This window comes from Rhinolophus sinicus, linkage group LG06 (genome assembly GCF_036562045.2).
Source record: "Rhinolophus sinicus isolate RSC01 linkage group LG06, ASM3656204v1, whole genome shotgun sequence".
Lineage (NCBI taxonomy): Eukaryota > Metazoa > Chordata > Mammalia > Chiroptera > Rhinolophidae > Rhinolophus > Rhinolophus sinicus.
The window spans coordinates 4,882,541-4,899,102 of record NC_133756.1 but is presented as its reverse complement, the minus strand read 5'-3'; the positions used below and the strand labels follow the sequence as shown (position 1 = coordinate 4,899,102).

The 16,562-nt window shown below is 60.9% G+C and overlaps 2 protein-coding genes across 5 annotated transcripts in view; both read right to left on the bottom strand.

The window, feature by feature from the left end:
- Positions 1 to 787: 787 nt before the first annotated feature.
- GPR153 (G protein-coupled receptor 153) lies at positions 788 to 12,055 on the bottom strand. The gene is made up of 6 exons (XM_019746803.2): positions 11,818 to 12,055; positions 7,405 to 7,872; positions 6,520 to 6,949; positions 4,593 to 4,785; positions 3,831 to 4,012; positions 788 to 3,391 (listed from the first exon to the last, which is right to left on the bottom strand). The coding sequence occupies exons 2-6, from the start codon at positions 7,758 to 7,760 to the stop codon at positions 2,717 to 2,719; spliced, it is 1,836 nt and encodes a 611-aa protein (XP_019602362.2). The 5' UTR covers positions 7,761 to 7,872; positions 11,818 to 12,055; the 3' UTR covers positions 788 to 2,716.
- A 3,093-nt stretch (positions 12,056 to 15,148) lies between these two features.
- The window catches only part of ACOT7 (acyl-CoA thioesterase 7), a 93,127-nt gene continuing 91,713 nt past the window's right edge, over positions 15,149 to 16,562 (bottom strand). For all 4 annotated transcript variants that reach the window (XM_019746775.2, XM_019746776.2, XM_074334181.1 and 1 more), the window contains exon 9: positions 15,149 to 15,552. In XM_019746775.2, the coding sequence (XP_019602334.2) occupies positions 15,454 to 15,552 (99 nt within the window). In that variant the 3' untranslated portion in view covers positions 15,149 to 15,453. The remainder of the gene's footprint in view (positions 15,553 to 16,562) is intronic.

Sequence of the window (16,562 nt, the reverse complement as noted above, 5' to 3'; positions counted from 1 at the left end):
CCGAATAAAGACATTGTGAACCTGTGAAATGGGTATAAAGAGACTAGGAAGGTTCTAATTTCAACCACGATGCCTACTTATATGCATCTTCTTGAACTACAAATGCCAACTTTTTATAAAACATTCTCGTTTTGGGCTGCCCCTGTCTTGCCCGTGTGCTAAACCTGTCCTGGTCAAACCACGGGGAGAGGGTGGCCCGGCTCCCCGACTCCACCCAGCGGGCTCTATGGAGCAGGGGTAAGGGCAGGGTCCGGTCTGTCCCGGGGCGGCCTGTGGGGTCTCAGCTTCCCACAGTGCTAGGTGTAAGCAGCGGTGATAGGGCCGCGGCCCTAATACTTCTTCCGGCCACCAGGTGGCGATCCCGCACCGCAGACCCAGGAATTGGCCCCCAAATGCCAACCTAGGACAGCAGGCTGGTCACCAGGCACAGCAGGTCCCGTGGTCCTAGGTCCTGCTCCAACTCCCCTGCCCTTCTTGCTCTCTAGAATGAACCTCACTGGGGCTAGCGGTCCTTGAAGCCATCCCCGGGGTAGGGGCTGCCACCTGCCCTCATAGGGTTTCTCCTGGTAGTATTAGGGCCGTGGTGTCCACTCCACCTCTCCAGGCCTGTCTCACTCTGCGTGAAGCAGCAGCACGTGGGAGAAGAATGGGGCAAGACGGACGCAAAGGAATAACAGACTGCAGAGGAATTCAGGACCCAGAGGGAGAGACATTTGGGGTCAGCTGACCAGGGGTGTTGTTAGATTCTAGAAAGGCGTTTCCATGAAACCAGCCTAGAAATACTAGGTGCAAATCATAGTACGTTTTTATTGGATTCTGTACAGAAAGAAATGTTTAGTTCTCAAAAAACTACAAACGGATCCCTGGCTTTGGGCTGGGTGGTATGAAGACAGAACTCCCCACTACGCCCAGGGTCAAGCTGCTTATCAATGCAGCAAATAGGCTTGGAGGCTGCGCAAAGTGAGAGGGAGCCCCAGGCCTCAGGGTCCTCTCTCTTCTTTATTTTTGTAAAAACCATGACTGGAGGGACTTCGGGGTACCATGTCCCCCCTGCAAGTATTGCCATTGGATATGAAATACAGAGTGAAAACCCAAGGTGACAAATGGGCCAGCTTGAGGGGGGACAGTGGCTAGCTGATGACCTCATGACATGCTGGTCCTTGAAGGCACAGCAGCACTGGCCAGAGCTCGACTGCCGTCCCCTGACTTGCTCACCTGCAGCCAGCTCATCCCTCAGGTTACCCCACAGCCAGGGACTGCAGGCCTCCCAAGCAGAGATGGAGCCAGGCAGTCCATTCTCCCTGTTCCCAGTGGCCTCTTCTGGGGCTGGGACACAGTCTGGGGGGTGAGGAGAATGGTTTGGCCACTGGAGGGGCAGAGGCAGTGCTGCAATTCCAGGTGGCAGAGCAGGAGGGGACAGAGTGCAGGCAGGTCTCTGTGCTGGCCCTTGACCGACTCCCAATCTTCACGTTTAGGGGCCACTGCATGGAGGCACGGCCCAGGATGAGACAATCTCTGCACGTGTCCCTGTCCCTCCAGCTCAAGGGTACAGCTGTTCCCTGGGCCTCTCCTTAGCCTGTGTCTAGAGGCTTCCCTCACAGAAGACCCAGCAGGCCCCTCCCCAGGGCCTATGCCAAAGGCCAAGCCTGCAAGAGGTCTGCCAGGAGGGAGAGCAGAGAAAAGCCCTGCCCACAGGGTAGGGGAGGACTCTTGCCAAAACCCAAGCCTTCAACCCAGAACCTGGAAGGCTTTAAGCCAGGATCCCTTCCTGGCTGACCTCCGGGGTGGCGGGGGGCATGAGGCTGGGGCTGGGCATCAGCATAAGAAAGCCCACTCTCCCTTTGCTTCAGTCCTTCCCACTATGTACCCATATCTTCAGGGTGGGAGTCACAGAGGTGGCCCACAGACAATGATGGAGTGATGAGAGTGGGGACACTAACAGTGGTCAAGGTGGGTGTGGTGCCATGGTGATGCTGCAAAAGTGTTGTGCTTTAGCTAGGGTGTCCATTGAGTTCCCAAGGGGGCCAGGGACACTGAGAGTGGGCGGCCTCAGGCCTGGGGCCACACCAGGCCACACGCTGAAGACATCTCCAGAAAGGACCCACGGAGGGTCCTAGACTACCTCTCATGTCCATGCCGCTCAATGGCCAGGGCACATGGACCAGCAGACTTCTTCAAACAATCCTGAGAGTTAACATGGTCACCTGCTTGTCACAGATGGGGACACCGAGGCAGAACCGGTCAGCAGGGAGACCTGCTCTGAGCTTGTTTGGGCTCTGAAGTCCCCTGTACTTAGAGACCCTCTGTACCCCACCTCCTGAGGCGAGACAGTTCTAGTGCAGAGTGGAAAGCTGGGTGTGGTCCAGTGGCTTCCCTCCTGCAGAGCTGCGCTTTGTTCCGTCTGGTGGTGGCCCTGTCTTCAGGCTCACCACCATCCCGTGTCCCAACCCAGCTACCCCGGGGCTGGGCACATGCAGAGCCCACCTTTACCCAAGCTCAGCCTCTCTCTGCCCCAGAGATGAAGTGCCCAGCCTGTGGTCCAGAGCAGCAGTCGCCTCTACAGGCAACGCCCACTTCCTGGAGGCAACAATGCTGCGCCTTGCCTCCCCGGGAGAGTTGGCACACGTCCGGGCGCCAATGGTGGGCTCAGTGAGGCCCTGTCCCGGTCCGGCTGGGATAGGTGGCATCTTTGGTGCTTCGGCCCCACGGGCGGCCCCTAGGTCGCTGAGCCCAGGGAGTCTGAGTGCAGCGTGACGTAGCCCGAGGACTCGGAGGGCGAGCTCACGAAGCTGCTGGTGCTGCTGCCGCCGCCTGCTGCATGCAAGCCCCCGGACTCGCCCCACGACGCGCTCAGGCCGGTCCGCAGAGGTCCGGCGTGCCCATGCGTGGCGGGGCGCGGCCCGGGGCTTGGCTGCGAGGCGGCGCCGCCAGGGGGCGCCGTGTCCTCGCCCGGCGGGGCGCTCGCAGGAGCGGCCGAGGCGCGCGCGGGGAAGGGCAGCGGCGGGGCAGGCGGGCGGCGCAGGGCCTGCGGCTCGCGCTCGAAGGCCGTCAGCGCGAAGGCGTCAGGCAGCAGCGAGGCCGAGGCGCAGCGGGCGCCAGGCCCAGAGCGACGGCGCGGGCTGCTGGGGGGCGAGTCACGGGCACGGCACTGGCCGCCATCCAGCGCCGGGGGGCGCAGCGACAGGAGGCTCTCGGCCGAGCGGCGGCGCGCGCGGAATGGGGGCGCGTCCTCCGCGAAGGCCAGCAGGCTGTCGTGGCCCCGGTCGGGCCCCGCGGGCAGCACCAGGGCAGCCAGGTCCTCACCGGAGACCCAGCGTGGCAGGAAGGAGGGCAGCGGGACGGCAGCCCACACGTCCGCATCGTCGTGAGAGAAGCGTCGTGTGGGCGGGACCTGTCAGGACCGACGGGGTTAACCTGGGCTGTCCTTCTGGAAAATAAGGACCCACGGCTCCCTACACGGCACAAGGCAGCCTATGGGTCAGGGACCACACCTGGGGCAAGGCACCCCGATTCTCTTTAGGGCAAGTGATAATCTCTCCGAGCCCCTCAGTGTTGTCATTTGTACCTTGGGTCATTTGGGGAGACCCTTTGCGTGGGGTGCTGAGCCACAGGAAAATAACACAGGTGTGGGACGGACCACTCTCCCAGAGCACAAGGGAACATGGCGACAGGGACTGGGGTGCCCCACCTTTACAGGCTGCAGACCCGGGGCCCGCCCATCCTGGGAGGGTGAAAGCCGCCCACTGAAGCTGTGGCAGGCATGAGATGCACTTGGGGAGGTCAGCATGCCCCCCAACCCCACATTCTGACAGCATGCTCCCTGTCCCTACCTGCAGGTACTGCATCTTGTCCTCCTGCAAGGGCCGCAGCGGGTAGAACTGGGGCAGGCCCCCCTCCAGGGAGAACTCATAGTTGGCCATCCTGTCCAGGGCCACAAATTCACCCCCACAGCTGTAGTCGAGGGAGCGCTCCAGCACCAGGTCCGGGGGCATGCCACCCTCCAGGCTGGAATCTGCAGGGTTGGACAGATGCTTAGGGCCACAGAAACTTGGGGGCATCCAAGCGTGAGTCCAGGGACCCCCACAGGCACAGCTGGGGCAGAGCGCTGGTTAGTGGGAAAGAAGGGCAGGGTCCTGGGTTCAAATCCCGACTCTACCAGTTTTCAGCTGTGGGGAAGACATACACTGAACCAGTCCCCTCCTCAGTGGGGGTGGACCTGAGATAGCCTCATGAGCTTTGGGGGACTAAATACTCACAAGGGGCTGACAGTGCCTGGCACGTAGCAGGGTAACACGGTTCTTGCTGGGGGAGATAGGACCTGGGCATGCAGGAGCCACTGGGGACCCCCAAGGTTGGAAGCTTGGAACCCATGCAGCCTGGTGTCCCCAGCAACTGCCTGGGGCAGGCAAGCAGGATAGAGGGTGCCCCATGATACACTTAGGTCCCTTAGAGGTTCAAGGACTTTGGGGGGTATTACAGGGAGTGTCTGGCACTTGAGAATGGGATCACTTCAGTGCCATGGGGTCGTCAGCCAACAGCTGTTATCCCAATGACTCAAGTGACCTCACCCAGATGCCACTCGGTATCCTCACCGTCGTCCGAATCCTCCTCGTTGGCCATGAGGGCCATGCATTTCTCCCAGACGGCCTTGAGGTCGGCACGGTAGCGGTCACAGGCCCACAGGAATATGGGCAGCAGGAGGGCCTGGGTCACCGAGCACCACAGCACACACAGTGCCATCCAGGGCGCTGAGGTGTCTGCCCGCAGGCTGCTGAAGCTTACCACCTGTGGACACAGCGGTCGGCCTGGCACCTGTCACACAGCTCCCCCTCCCAGCCCCAGTTCTCTCTTCTGAATGGCAGGTCTGACTGCCCACCGGCAGACAGAGCTCTTGGTTCTAGGGCAGGAGAGAGCCAGTGTGAAGGAAGAAGGCCCTGCCCAGAGCGCTGCTGGCTGCCAAGATAAGCAGTCACAGCCCTGTGTGAGCACAGCCCTTCGCAGTGCACCAGGTAGCACTGGGTGTGCATTTCCTCATGTGACCCTCATGACTGCCCAAGGACAGAAGTAGGGACATGGATTATCACCCTCGTTTTGGGAAGAGGAAATTGAAGCTTCGAGAACCAAGTCTGAAGCCTCCCAGTTCAGGGACCTGTCTGCCCTTCCTGCTCCTTCATGGTCAGTGGCCTCCTTGGCCTGGCCCTACTCTGGGGGTCTAGGCCTCGGACCCCAGAGGAGGAGGGTCAGAGCAGTGTCTGAGATCAGAGGGTCCAGCTAGGCAGTCTTTGTGTCACTGCCCAGGGTCCCTCGTTCGTCCTCTCCATTCCCCCATCCAGAGTGATATTTAACTATCCCCCCAGCAAAGAGGACGTGGGCATGATGCAGACATCACGTTGGTTCTGTTAAGTGAGTGAGCTGCGTGCTCCTCAGAAAGTCCCTCTCTGGGGCTCAGTTTCTTCATCTGTGAAATGGGCAAAGAACACTCCACAGGGTGAGACAAAGATTCCAGACCCTGTACCAGGCCTGCTGCAGAGTGGGCCCCCTAAACGGCACCCCTTTCCTACCCTGAAGAGAAGCTGCGGGTGCCCTTACCCACTACTGGCTCTGCAATTTCACACATGCTCCTCCCCTTCATCAGCACAGAGGCTGGGGACGCGGGGGCCCCACTGCAAACAGGAGGACCCTGTACCCAGGGGGCACCGGGCCCACTGAGCATGGTAGCAGGTCACCAGGGGCTGCATCCCAAGTGTGTGCCCTGACTATGAGGTTGCCACCCCACCTATCACCTTCTTGAGCTCGTGTTGTACAATGTTGAGGGACACAGCCCTGTCCAACTGCTTGGTCCTTGCCCCTACACCTCTACCTGTTCTGCTCCAGACCATTCAGGGGGCTGGGCTGGAGCCCCATGGGTGGGAACACTTGGCTACTGGGTCTAGACTTCATTCTTGGGCCAGACCTGGGTCCAGCCTCACTGGCAGGATACCAGGCAGCCTCGCTGGACATTGGACCTTTGTTGGCAGGCCTTCCTCAGTCCAGCCCTCACCTTGACTTTCCTGAGCCCCTGGGATCAAGTCCAACTCTCTTTGAATGTCTACATTCAAAGCCTGCCCTGCCTCCCAATTCAGCACCAAAGCCGATTCTGCCATAACAAAGTCCTGCTCTGTCCATCCTAGGACCTGGACCCACCGGGAAGCCTGTGGGCATGTTACCCCACTTTCCATTCCCTCTGCATCGAATGGGCCTCATTCAGGTGAGGAAAAGTCCCCCTGTAGTGTGGCAGAAAGACCCTGGGCTATGCAGTCACCTGAGGTGGGTTCAAGCCCCACCACGCTGCCCAGATTTTAGGTGGGTCATCTTCTCTGAATCTCGGTTTCCAAGCTTGTAAAATGGGGATGCTGATGATGCCCCCCCTAAAGGATTGGGTGTGAGGATTCATGGCCTGATGTCTGCAGTGTGCCCACCCCATGGCTGTCCGAGCCCACGCCTCCCAACAGCCACCCCACAACCAACAGGCTCACCCACCAGCACGGGGAAGCCCATGAGGCAGTCGTAGATGACGACGATGGTGGCCACCAAGCCCGTGATCTGCAGCGAGGTCTTGGCGGGCTCAGAGCCATCGATGGAAGAGCGGCGCTTGCCCTGCGCGTCCTCCACCACGATGGTGGGCACAGTGAAGGCGCGGCGGTCAGCGCGGTGCCCCACCTGTGCAGCCAGTGTCTGGAAGAGGGCGATGGCCGTGCAGACCACGCCCATGGCCACGCTGCCGCCCACCAGCAGCAGGAAGCAGACGCCGAAGCCCAGGCCAATCTCAGCCACGATGAAGCGGCAGCCGTGGGCGTAGAAACGCTCGCTCGTGTCATGCCAGCCGACAGCAGGCAGGGCCGACAGGATGAACGACACCATCCAGATGCCCATGACTGTGTGCACCGCCTGCTTCTTGGCATTGCTCAGACTGACACGGGGTGGAGGGAGGACAGAGGGACCCAATGTCACTCACAGGGTCTCCCCAGACCCCCGGGTACCTGCACAAGATCCCCAACTGCCCTGGCCCCCAGTACATCATAAGCATGACATAACCAGCATGGTGGGGTTTGTCCCTTGCACAGGGGACACTCGTGCACAGTGTCACACATCCCTCTTACCAAGCATGTATGTACTGGACACGGCACACCCAAGCATCCCTACATGGACATGGCCCCCACAGCCCAGAGCAGCCCCTCCTGAGCCCCCCTGACCGCCCCCATCACAACACAGGTGTGGCACACCACATGGGGCATGGCCACCACACGGAGGGCATTTGTGCACACAGGTACATACACCAGGTGTCTTCATGTTCAGGCTCACAGGTGCCTGTCTCCAAGAACCCCAGACACTCAAGTGCACACGTGCACACGCCTGGGAGCTCACCGATAGTTCACGGGCCAGCGGACCATCCACATGCGGTGGTAAGAGAGGGAAGTGACGGAGAAGCAGGTGGCCAGGGTGAGGGTGTAGAAGGTGGAGACGAAGACCTTGCAGAGGCCCTCGTTCCACTCGTAGTCGGGGCGCTGTCGCCGCAGTTGTACCACGGCGTAGGTGGCGATGGGCACCGCCACATTGAGCATGTGGGTGGCTGCGAGCGTGCACAGCAGGAACTCTAGTGGCTTCCACTTCTTCTGCTTGGCACCCACACTGAGGATGCCCCAGGCGTTGGCCAGCAGAGAGAGGCCTCCGCACGCCAGCCAGCCCACAGCGCTGCCAGGCAGCCGCCGCTCATCACTCATGGTGCAGACGGGAGCTGGCGGGCGGCTGGGGCATCGTCCTTAGAGTCAGGCCTCGGCTCGGAGCAGCAGCCCTCACACCTGGTAGCCCGAGGACACCAGGGACGACGAGCATCTGCAGTGGGGGAGAAGCCAATGAGTGCTCAGCAACTCCCTCTGGCCACAGCATCAGGGCTCCTAGGAGAGGAAGACGGAGGGGTCCCCCCAGTATGCCATTTGCTGTCTGGTCCTGGCTTGGGCTGGGCTGCTTCTCCCTCCTCTCCCCTCTGTGGCCTCCTGCCCATGTCACTGGAACCCCAGGGGACATACACAGAGGTGCCTAATAAGTGCATGTTCCCACTTCTACCCACTCCTGGTCAAGGCTTGGAGTCTGGGCTTCCTTCCAGGCCCGCCGTGTCCTCAGGGAACCAGCCAGGCTGGGCCCCGATGGGCATTCTTGCCCCAGTGTGCCCTGGTCCTCTCGCCAGCAAACGTCCCAAATCTTTGCACAGCCCTCACGAGGCTTCTCCACGCACATTGGAGGCCCTCAACTTCATTTGTCCCATTGCATTTGGCCAAATGAGTATGCGCCTGGGAGGATGAGTCCCCTAAACCTCCCCTGTGAGGGAGGAGTGATCTGGGGACCACTTTCAGGCCCAACATGGGAAAGGGCAGCCTGCTTTGCCCAGGTCAGCCTCCAGCTGGCCTTCCACATCCGGGCACAGCTGGAAGGCCCCAGCACTGCCACATGCTGGGGGTCAAACTAAGCTCCAGCACTCTAGCTGTGTGGTTCGAGCAAAGTCCTGTACTCATGATCTCTTCCTTCAGGGAGGCTGCACTGGACAGCCACGCCATCTCTTAAGCCCTGGGTCAGGTCTTGCACACAGTAGGTGGTCAGTGTTGTGTGCGGACGCGTTGGGCAGCATGGGCCTGTAGATAGCCCAGGCACCAGACCTTGACCCAAGGAGGAACAGCCGATGGCCTGTGGACATGAGCCTGGGACACAGAATGGTAGACAGGAGGCGTGTGTTGGGGAGTTGCCCCGTCCTGCCTGAGGGCTGGGTAGTGAGTCCCTCCCTCCTCCTTCCCAGCCAGGCAGCACTCAGCTGCCTCCCTGTGGGGAGTGCTGGCCAGTCCCTCTGATGTGAGGCTCCCACAGAACCCTCTGGCCACAGCGTGGAGCCCGTGGCGTGGGGAGAAGCCTACATTAAGTGAAGGCCCACTGTGTGTTCTGCCTCCACTTGGTCCTTCTCACTGGGAGCCTGTTTAATATCACTGGCTATACTTCTCCTGCCCCTGACACTTATGGGTGCCTAGTGCACCAAACACAGCCATGTGAGCCCCAGGGACTGTTTCCAGCTTGGGATGGACAGGCCACTGCAGGACGCTCAGAGCACAGGAAGCAACACTTCCCAGCACGCTGCCGGGCATCTGTGCTTGTCTTGTCTGAGGTTCTCTTGGTCTGTCTGTAGCCTCCCCCCTGCCCCCGCCCCCCCAACACCGAGGGACCTCTGAGGGATGTGTCTCATTTATCTTGGTGCCTCTGCTTCAGGCCTGCCCAGACCCCTGCCCCAGGGGAGGAGCTCATTCTGGACCACACTAGTGCCCCTTAAGGTCCTCCTAACAGGCTTGGGGGGCTTCTGGAGCAGCGACTTTCTTGCCAAACAGGCAGCCTCTGCTTGCACGGCAGCCTTTCCTTCCCCACCCCAGACCCTCCAACCGGCCATTCCGGTGTCTAGCAAACCTCCTGACCTCAGTATACAGAGGCCAAACAGTGTGGGGTAAGAGCCGCTAGACTCCAACTCCAGCCCCCGACCAGTTCCTTGACTCAGCTGGGCCTCAGTTTTCTTCTCTGGAAGCTGGACACGATAGTACCTACCTTGAAAAGCATTGTGGGTAGTTAATAAGCTATGCCAGAGAAAGTGCTTAGAATGGAGCCGGGCACACAGTAAGCGCTCAGTGGATGCTTGCCACGTCTGTACTCAAGCCCTCCCAGCCCACTGAGCTATGTATGCTGTCTGCTTCTTAGGACACTGAGCTTAGAGGTGTGGGTGAAGCTCAGACCTGCCGGCGGACAGCCCAGCTTTGGGGGTGAGGAGGCCAAAGGGCTGCACCAAGCCCGGTGGAGTGCCTGGCGGCCAGATGGGGGCCCAGAGCAGGCGGTGTGTGGTGCTGCTGTGGGCCAGAGGCTGCAGATGCCAGTGGTGTTTGCATTACCAAATAGGAAACTGGATTCAGCATGCCCCTGGGTGGCCAGCATCTTTTTTCACGTGCACTGGGCCGTCACCTCAGCCGTCACCTCAGCCGTCAGACTGGGAGGCCTTCCCTCAGATGCCCAAGCAGGCTCTGTCTGTTCTGTGACCCTGGGCCCAGCCCAGCCCAGTCCCAGCCCACCCGGCTCCTGGTGCAGGGTGGTGGGGAAGGAGCCACAGGCTACCATGGGCACAGCCTTTCACAGTGCCAGTTCTTCCCCGCATCTAACCTAATGGTGCCTCATTGCAGGGCAAGGCTTTGGGTCTGTGAGCAGGGGAACATGCCCTGCGGGTAGAGGGAAGAACAGGCACACTCCCCCCAGTTAGCATCCCCACTGATTTTGGGTGCTGGATAATATCATCACCTCCATTTTTAAAGATGGTCAAGCAGAGGCAGAGAAAGGTAAAACCATTTGCCCAAGCTATTATGTGTGGGAGCCAGGATCCAAACTTTGCCTGACATAAAAATCCTGGCCTCCCAAACTCCAAAATCCTCAGGAACAGGAATTTTGGGGGTTTGTTTCTTGAGTTAAGGTGGTCTTTCTGAGCCTCCTACCTCTGCAGGGTGGGCCCTACTGCCGCTCACGACAGATGGGAACACTGAGGCTTGGAGCCCAGTGTAGCACAGGGAGGCAGTGTGAGGGCTGCGTTTGGGGCCTGGGACTCCTGAGTGTGGTGGTCCTGGGATGGGAGAAGAATGTCACTGGGGTGAGGGTGTGGAGTGGATACCAAGGCCTCTAAATTCAGAAAGTGAGGGGGCTGGCTCTGTGGGAACGTGGAGTTCCCCTTCCTCCAGGTTGGTGACCAGAGACCCATAGATCACACACATGCTCTTTGTTTTCTTCACAGGAAGCAGGGGACACTTGGGGACAGACTCCAGGCTGGGCTCTGGCCAGTGGGATCCGCACCCAGGGTGTTACCACCCCTAGCTGGTAAGTTTCTCCTGCATCACACTCACACTGTCCCCACAGCATTTCAAGATGGAGCTTCTCCCTCCCCCCCAACTCGGAGATTGTTCCTTCCCCCATCCCCACCTCCCAGCAAGTCGCAGGGCAGGCTGCAGGTGTGACAGGCCTGGGACCCAATGGGTCCAGAAGACTCCCTCCGCGGGGTCTGCGGGCGGGCCTGGGCGTGACGTCAGGGCCCCTGGCCAATGAGGCCGCGTGGCCCCAGGGCTCTATTGCGCAACAAAAGAGGACCCAGAACTTGAAAGGATTCCCCGGGCTCGGTCCCCCGCCCCCGGGCTGCTCTCCGCCCGCGCCGCTGACAACCGGTCCCGCTGTGCCCGGCCTGAGAACCGCCCAGGGTGGGGCTCGCAGCGCGGAGCCTCCGCATCTCCGTCACGCCCCCTACCTCCGCGGTCCCTGCTCCTCGATGCTCAGAATTCCCCCTCCAGACCGGCGCGCCCTTGCCTGCAGGTCTAACCCCAGCGGGGCCTCCATCCCTGCCCAGCCCCGAGGACTCGTCAAAGCGACGGCTCGGGGAGCCGGACACAAGCGGGACTGCGGTTCCCGGACGCCCCCCCTACCGGGCCACTGTGGGTAGGGGTGGGTCCGGCCATCCCCGCCCTCTGCAAGTAGGACCCCCGGGCGGCGCTGCTAGGCCTGGAGGCTAGGGGGACAGAGAAAGGGACCAGCCTCGGGGAAGTTACCCTGAACGTCTCCAAGTTGGGGGCGCTGCGCAGCCCCAAGCGGTGCCCGCGATCCCTTGGACAGACCTCGCGACCGACAGACTGCAGACAGCCCCTCCCCGCCCAGAGTCCTCCCGCTGGGGTCCTTGCTCGGGGTCCTCCCGCCCAACCGCCCCCGGGCCAGGGCGGTGTTGCTCACCCTGCGTTCGGGAGCCTGGAGCTCCTGCTCGCTGCTCCAGCCTCCAGCTCCGGCTGTGGCTCCCGCGTCCCCGGGTCGAGCGCGGGCCGCCGGGAACAGCGAGGACGGTTGGCAGCGGAGCGGCCCGCGGGCCGGAGCATCCTGGCGGCGGCCGCCTGTGGCCGACGCGTTCCGCTCGGCTCGGCTCGACTCGGCCCTGCCTCCTTGCCTTCTCTCCCTCCCCGCGCACCGCCGCCGCCGCGCTCGGCTCCCGCCGCTGGGCAGGCTGCGCTCGGCGGCCGGGGGCGGGGGGCGGAGCAGGGCGCATGCTTCCGCGGGCGCCTCCGCGCCTCCCCTCCGACCGCTCCGCCCCCGCCCGTGGGAGGCGCGGCCGGCCGCGGCCGTCTGTCTGTCCAGGTGTCTTACGGGTCCGCTGTCTGTCCCGCACCTGTGGAGGCGCGCCCTCCCCACACCCGGCCGCGGGGCTGAAGCCGCCCGAGGGAGGGCGGAGCCTCTTGGGAGTCCTGGACCACACCGCGGGCCCTCGCCGCCCTCTTGGGTTGGTCCACACTCCTGACGCCGCCTTCAAACCTCCTGGGGACCACACAGGCCCGGAGCTAAGAGGGCCTGGGACAGAAATGGACAGTGAGAACGCAGGGCCAGGAGTGGGGGCCTCAGGGAGGCCTTCCTGGAGGAAACCACATCTAAGGTGAACAATAGGGGCAGGGCGTGGAGAGGAGCTGGTCGGAGGCCTGAGAACGTGCAGCTTCTAGGAGCCGGGCAGGGAGAGGCGGCGTTGGGCCAGCTATGGAGGATTCACTCATCCTCGGGCATCCGGAGCCCACTACAAGAATCAAGTGAATAAAGACACCAGCCTGCTAGGTGGTTGCCCCTTCCCAGCAGGGGCTCAGAAATGTTCTCTGAAGCTGGGACCACGCCCACGCAGCTAGGAGAGGCCAGGACTTGCAACCTACTGTGTTTCCCCGAAAATAAGACCTAGCGGGACAGTCAGCTCTAATGCATCGTTGGGAGCAAAAATTAATATATAAGACCCGGTCTTATATTAAATTTTTGCTCCAAAAGGCGCATTGGAGCTGATTGTCCGGCTAGGTCTTATTTTCGGGGAGACACTCCCTCCCCTCCCTTTGTCAGGAGCTCACCCCCAGTAGCACTCTTGGGGGGAATACAGGCTGTCATCCATAGGCTGGAGGACATCTGGGGGAAACCCATTAGTCCCCTTGATAGGGGCCCCTGGAAACCCCTCGAGTCGTGAGAGAGGCCACTGGCGTCTTGGCCTCCTGTCCAGGCAGAGGATCCTGTGTGTCTCTTCTAGGAAGCCTCTGACCATGCACACCCTGGGCATAAGGCCTCCGAAGTCACTCTGGATGGCCGGGCATGGCACCATCTTGCCCATGCAGCTGGGAAGTACCCCTGAGTGGGCAGCCCTGTGGAGGAATGTGGGCACCTGCCCAGGACCGAACCCAACCAAATGCAGCCAGTGCCTCCTGCACTGCTCCATAGCCTGCTCTTGCCTGTACCGTCGCCACACCCCAGGAGCCGCTGGGGAGTTTGGAGAAGCTTTTAGGGAGTCCAGGGTGGGCCTTCGGTCAGTCCTATGAGCCAAACGTGAAGGTGTTTACATACAAAGTCTCCACAATGAAGTGGGGCTGGTGAATGGGGAGCCATGCACTCTGTGTGTGGCTTCTGGGCAGTCACAGAGCCCCTAGTGAGCCCTCTGTGGACAGGCCAGCTCGCTGCCCAGGCAGCCCTGGTTATAAATAGCCCACCAGCAGTGGGACGGTGACACAGGAAGGGTGGTAATCAAGTGTGGCATTTCTAAGGCAAACCCGGGCAATTCAGCCATCCAGAGCCTTGGGCCACACTGCTACCCAGCTGGCAGAGGGCACCCTGCCCCAGGCCTGGGGCCCCAAGAGAGCCTCCACCAGCCCTGCTCATCCACTGCAGCCTGTACTAGTGCTCTGGGGGCAGACTGGAGTTGGGCGTCCAACAGCCGCCCTGGGGACCTCACGCTAAGTGCTTTGCTAGCTTAGGCTCCTCTCAGCTGCCCTGGGAGGTGGGTTTTAGGTACATACCTAACTTTCCCAGAGCCACACAGATGAGTGGCCAAACCAAGAATGAACAGGGAGTCTGAGGCCAGGGTCCACCTCCTTATGAAGGATATAGGTGCCCTGGGGGTCCACCTCCCTCAGGAAGTTCCCCAGGGCTCAGGCACTGCTGGGGGCCGAGGTGGCAGGCTCTGGTTTCACAGATATTGGTTTGACTGGTCCAGGCTGGGCCGTCTGCTTGGGGAGGACTCATCGTTCCCAGCCCAGGGCACCCCCCATCTTCTGGTTGGTGTAGGGTGTGGGTGGAGCTAGGGAGGCCCTCAGGGCTGAGGGGCAGGGTGGGGTTGCTGTGGCCTCCAGTGGTGAGCCTGTTCCCTCCCCCTGCTCCCAGGCAGGAAATAACCCCGTCAGCTGGGACTGGGGCCCGAGACAGATTCCAAAGCTTTTGGCGGGTGTTTCTGCACATCTGGAGCTGCGTCCCTCTGGGCCTAGGGAGCCGTGCGTGAGGCTGCAGCTGTTGGCAGCCCATCTCCACCTCCAGGCTTTGGGGATGAGCCTGAGGGGAACATTGTTCCAGGTGTGCTTGGTAGAGGGGTCTTGCTCAGCGGTGGGTAGGGTCGGGCGGCTGGCCTGGCCCCTGCAGTGGCCTTGGCAGCGCATCTGCCCTGAGGCTGCTGGACCAGAGGCACAGACAGTGACACGTACGCACACAGGGTGTGCACGCACACAAACGCAGACACACACACAGCCTCACAGATACCACCCACACATTGCCCCTCAGACTCCCACCCCACAAGCCATCCCTACAACCCCCCTGCCCAAATGGCTGGGGCAATTTCCTTGTCAGGCACCAGCTGGGAGGCTCCTTCCCACAGAATCGCTGTCTCTTGCTCCTGAGAGCCCAGGTGTGTGTGGGGGGGTGCATCTAGTGAGAAGAGGCCACATGCTAGGCTGTAGCTCCATCAGCTGAGTTCAGCTCTTTCAGCACATCCCCGACTCCCCTCACGCACCCCCTCTATGGGAAGAATACACAAGGCTCAGAGCTGCCATTTCGCACCAGCCAGACAGGGCAAGTGGGGCGCTGAGTGGGGCCCCAGGGGGAAGGGGCACTCTCTCCAGCGAGCAAGTCATCAGGCAAACACGAGTGGGTGTTGCTGTGCCTGAGGTTCTGGGGTACCGCAGGGACTGGCAGTCAGGGCAGGGGTGGGAAAGGGCGGGCCCAGAAGGAAGACAGGTGTGCCAGCCCATGGGAGTGCCCCAAGACAAAAGACCACGTAGGACGGAGGTCCAGCCAAACAGCAGCTTTATTAGTAATGCTGGAGTCTTCCCATCCCGTACAGTGAACGTGGAATACTCCCCGGGCTCCAGGGAATGCCTCCAGGGATCGGGGACAATACCGTGTAGCACTCACACACTGAAATGACATAAAGCTTTGGTGTACAGGTTTTCAGGAGAGTACAGGTTAATACTGCGAGACAAATACTGCACACAATACCAGCTCTCAACGGAAATTGGGTTTTTGGCGAAGGGGGCAACTTCTAAGTGATGAGACGCTGGGGCTGCTCCTGGCCCAGCAGCAGGAGGCGGGCGTCTAGGGCTGCGGCTCGGCTTGGCCCTGTCGTTTTGCCTTCATCTGCAGGTACCGCCCTTTGCCTTCCTCAAAGCGCTTCTTCTCGTCCTCGGTCTCGGGCTGTGGGTCACACACAGGAAGAGGCAGGTTAGAGCCACTGCAGGACCTGGGACTGTGGGCCCTGCCCCAGCTCCACTGGCCTCCTGGGACTGCCTGGGTGCCAGGCGCCAGCCTCAAGCCCCAACTTCTGGACAGGCCTGTCTGCCAGCTGAGACGCCTGGAAGAGCCAGGGCATCTCCCATGGCAGCGCTCCACTGAGGGGACACCAGGAAGGAGACCCTCAAGGGATGTAGGGAGGCAGCCAACAGGGAACTGGCCGAGCCCTGTGAGTACCCCCACTTCACCTTTCACAACCTCGGAATCCCACGCCCGGTGTCTCTTTGATAATGAACTTCAGCTGGAAATGTAGTTCACGTGAAATGTGGGAGGGAAGCCCTACAGCAGAGCTGAGTGAGGAAGGAAAAGAGGGACCCTGCCAGGGAACCCCACATTTGCTCCCCTCCCAGAAATGCCAGCTGCTCATGGTCTCTGCCCCAAAGGACAGTGGGGACAAACATTGTACTGGCCATGTGACCTTGAGAAAGCCACTTCACTGTACCAGGAGCAACAGTGACCGCATTTTGGGTGGGGAGCCCTGGACAGAACGGATGCCCAGGAAGTGGCACCTTGAGTCCTGTCACCCTTTCTCTGCTGCTTCCTTCCTCTGAGCAACTAAGAGTAGCTGGGTCACCATACTGAGGGAGTGTAGCCAACTGAGCAGCAGAGATTTGGCCAAAGGTGGGGTTTTGCCCAGGATGGCCCTGGTTCATGCCTGCTAACCTGGGGTAGTATGACGGGGCCCCCTTTCACTCTCAAGAGTGGCCTGGCCTGGCTGCCAAGTGGCGTGGCCCCTGGGCAGAGGTCACTGCAGCAGAATCAGTCATTCCCGAGGCCCCTCCTGTCCTGCCACAGAGCTCTCTTGCCCACTGGGCCGGAAATTCAGGTTTAAAGAGCCATGCAAATTCTTCTGGGATGACATTTCCTTGCGACACTTTGAGGGTGTCTGAAAACTGAAGAAATGGGGCAGCTGC